The sequence below is a fragment of the Galdieria sulphuraria genome, assembly GCF_000341285.1.
Source record: "Galdieria sulphuraria unplaced genomic scaffold scaf_296, whole genome shotgun sequence".
NCBI lineage: Eukaryota > Rhodophyta > Bangiophyceae > Galdieriales > Galdieriaceae > Galdieria > Galdieria sulphuraria.
The window spans coordinates 1-3,178 of record NW_005178179.1 but is presented as its reverse complement, the minus strand read 5'-3'; the positions used below and the strand labels follow the sequence as shown (position 1 = coordinate 3,178).

At 40.8% G+C, this 3,178-nt stretch overlaps 2 protein-coding genes across 2 annotated transcripts; one reads left to right on the top strand and one right to left on the bottom strand.

The window, feature by feature from the left end:
* Window positions 1-508: 508 nt before the first annotated feature.
* Window positions 509-2,323, top strand: Gasu_65150 (DNA polymerase delta catalytic chain). The gene is made up of 2 exons (XM_005702289.1): window positions 509-2,185; window positions 2,227-2,323. The coding sequence occupies exons 1-2, from the start codon at window positions 524-526 to the stop codon at window positions 2,263-2,265; spliced, it is 1,701 nt and encodes a 566-aa protein (XP_005702346.1). The 5' UTR covers window positions 509-523; the 3' UTR covers window positions 2,266-2,323.
* A 24-nt stretch (window positions 2,324-2,347) lies between these two features.
* Gasu_65140 (uncharacterized protein) lies at window positions 2,348-3,028 on the bottom strand. The gene has a single exon (XM_005702288.1). It carries the CDS (start codon window positions 2,900-2,902, stop codon window positions 2,378-2,380), a length of 525 nt encoding a protein of 174 aa, XP_005702345.1. The 5' UTR covers window positions 2,903-3,028; the 3' UTR covers window positions 2,348-2,377.
* Window positions 3,029-3,178: the final 150 nt, after the last annotated feature.

Below are 3,178 nucleotides of genomic sequence, written 5' to 3'. Positions count from 1 at the left end.
ATTTTACAGGACTCCAATTTCCAACATGGTCAAGAGACGTCCTAATAGAAGAGTCTTCCAAAGCTAAAGGAGGCCAAGCTACAAGAGACTCTTTCAACGGAAAGTGTCCTGTAAGCACCGGTTTTCTGGGAACTCGAAGCATTTGGGAAACGGTGATGTTAGATTCGGGTACGAAAATGAAAGGCCTATCGTATGAACGGAGAATACATCGAGCCTTATTTCTAGAAAGAAACGTTTGTTTTCCTGAATCCCAACTGATATAAGCATAGGAATAATTATCAGGATGGTACACGAATCTCCGTAAAGCAAACAGAAAACGATAAACTTCGTCATTAGTATTAATGGAAGAGTTCCATTCAAACCAACTTTTAAGCTCGTCATCTACTGCACTGCCATCTGCATCGAAATGTCCGATTCGTTTCTCCAATTTTTGCTGTGATTTCACCAACGCAAAAGAACCTACAAGAAATAAGAAAAAGGTGGTAATCAAGAAGAATACGAAAAAAGAGTTGTTCATTTTTAGATGTCGGAACTGGTAAACCGACAAGTTATCGGGTGCTACCTCCATTCTTTTTTTTCCGACCGACTATCAACTCCAGTTGTTCACGGACCTTTACAGATAGAATACTGGAAAAAAACGAACGCCGGAAAAAAATGCCGCATTTTTTCCGCAGCTAGCTTGCATAAATTTTCACATTGTTTAGCTCAGAAAGAAAAAACAAGCCTCTATGAAGCTAGAAAAAATGGGCTTTCTTTCTTTTCTTGCTTCGAAACCGCGTGCATCGCCGAAGGATTTGAAAGTATTTTTGATGAAACGAACAACCGAGTTTCAGTGGCGTCGTTTGATTTGGAATGCTTCAGCCCCCAATTGTCCAAATTTCCCGATCCCACGCAGGATGAATGCGTGATCTTTCAAATTGGACTTTGTTTTCGCGCTTCTAATGAGTGCGACTTGCAAAGATGGTTGTTTGCCTTGAATTCCAATCTCAAAATCGCAGCTGATCATTTCATGGCTTTTCTTTTCGACGATGAAAGAAGCCTCATCGAAGCTTTCCTTCAGCAAATCAATTGTTTAGATCCGGATGTCCTTCTCACTTTCAACGGGTCAAAGTTCGATTGGCCTTACTTGGCAAGTCGATGTCGTAAAAACGGCCTTTCCCTAAATGTGCTGAGCAGACTCTCTCATGCTCTTGTTTCAGTTCGTCCAGTTGGTCCAAAAAACCTTCGCATCGTTTCGATTCCTGGAAGAGCAGTGCTGGATGTGTTTCAATTTCTAAGGCTGTTTCACTCAGTGGATGAAAGTTCCTACTCTTTATCGCTAGACTCTGCGTCCAAAAGGTGGTTGAGTTCGAATTGCTGGAAGCTAGATGTTCCATTTTGGAACATCTTTCTAGCATTTACTACTGAAGATTCAAAAGTTTGGAACGAGGTAGCAAGCTATTGCGTAAGAGACTGCGAAAGTTGTCTCGCATTATTCGATGAGTTGAATGTGTGGAAAAGAACCCGGAGTTTATGCAATGTCTTTCGTTGTTCTCTGGACGAGATTCTAGTTAGGTCTCCTGGAATGCTAACCTGGAAACTTCTAAGACAGTTGGGTTTTTCGAACCAATGGTGGGTCAAATTTCGACCCAGCCGAAAAATGTATCCTAATAGCTTTTGTTGGACAGTCGGACTCCGCTTTCGTCCTGGCTTGTACCACAATGTAGGAGTCGAGAGCACTACTGCTTTCTTTAATCAGACTATCTTTGAAAGGTCATTAGATAAGGAAAACGACGATGACGACTTGCTAAAACAGGCAGTTGAATACCTTCAAAGTTCTAAAGAATCAACTATTGCTTTGAAGACTTTTTACACTGGTTTAGTTCGCGATGTACTCAGCAGGTCCGCTGCTTCGGAACTAATCGAGCTAAGAAATAGGAAAATAGCTCAAAAGTTCGAAAGTCGTTTTGTCTTTGCAACTGAAAACTTTGTGTTTTTTTATTCCTCCCAAGAGGCAGACTCCAAGTATTCTAGCTTTTGCGTTTTCTCGAAAACCAAAGCAGTAGGATTGGCTAGAGACCAAAATCGAGTTGTCTATTATGGAATTTGGTTCCCTTTTTTACTGGCAAAGCTTGTCTGCGATTCTTGTCTTCAGCTTTTCCTGCAAGGGTCCAGTGAAGAAGAGATTCGTAAGACCTTTGAGCAGGTTTTCCAAAGAGAAAAAAAAATTAAAAACGTTCTTGTGAGGAAAAACATGGAGACCATGGTTTATTGTTCTTCTCCTAAGAAAGGCCTTGTTCCCTTTCAGTTGGACGATACAAGCATCCGCATTGATTGGTCGTTGTACAGACAGAAAATAGTTTCTATTCTAAAAGGCGTTCTTGCGGTAAAAGGGTTTTCACTTGTAGATGAAGAAGTAGTAATAAGCTCCCCCTGCCGATGCAGCGATGATGAGCATAGCGATGATTAGCCAAATTCCAGCGCTTCCTCCGCCTCCTTTTTTCTTTGGAACAGTATTTGGTATTTTTTTTTCACCAGAAGGAGGCGTTTTTGTAGTGAGAGAAGACGATGATGAAGACGACGACGATTGGTTTGGAATCTTTGGTGGAGAAACGGGAGAATGGTGTTTAGGATGAGAAGTAGGTTCCGATTGTATTTTTGGGGGAGAAACTGGAGTGCTGCTCTTGTTGATAGACTTTTTGGTTGTTTTTGTTTTTTTTGAAGGCGTTACCGAGCGTTTGACATTGCTTCTTTGAATGAAGGAAGAGGGTGAAGTGGAGGTAGGGTCTGTTCCTGGAGTGGGTATCGTTGCTGTTACTACTGCATCTGGTCTATATTCGGAAGGTTTTATCAACAATGAAGTCCGATTGGGATTTGAAAGAGTGGTCATTTTTATATTGCATACGGAAGTATGTTTATTCATCAAAAAAAAGAACAAAAAGGTGCGCGATGTTTACAAAAGCCAATTTCATGAAGTTGGTGTTTTTCTTAGCCGAAGTCAACAAACATCACAACTATCCTGTTAATGAGCATCTCATGAAGATGTTAATAAGCTTCTTCAATATGTCGGAACAAGGCTTTTTGATGAACGAAGTGAAACCTCGACTGGACCAATACAAGGAAACTATTTATGAAGAGGATTTTCCATTTTTCGTTTCCAATTTCGATACTATTTTCTGGGAGCTTCCTTCTTTACGAA

Bases quoted from the DNA above. Each gene is read 5' to 3' on its own strand.
- Gasu_65150 (XM_005702289.1), top strand. From the start codon at position 524: ATGTCGGAACTGGTAAACCGACAAGTTATCGGGTGCTACCTCCATTCT. The intron at 2,186-2,226 runs GTTTTCCAAAGA...CGTTCTTGTGAG, and splicing joins TTCGTAAGACCTTTGAGCAG to GAAAAACATGGAGACCATGG.
- Gasu_65140 (XM_005702288.1), bottom strand. From the start codon at position 2,902: ATGAATAAACATACTTCCGTATGCAATATAAAAATGACCACTCTTTCA.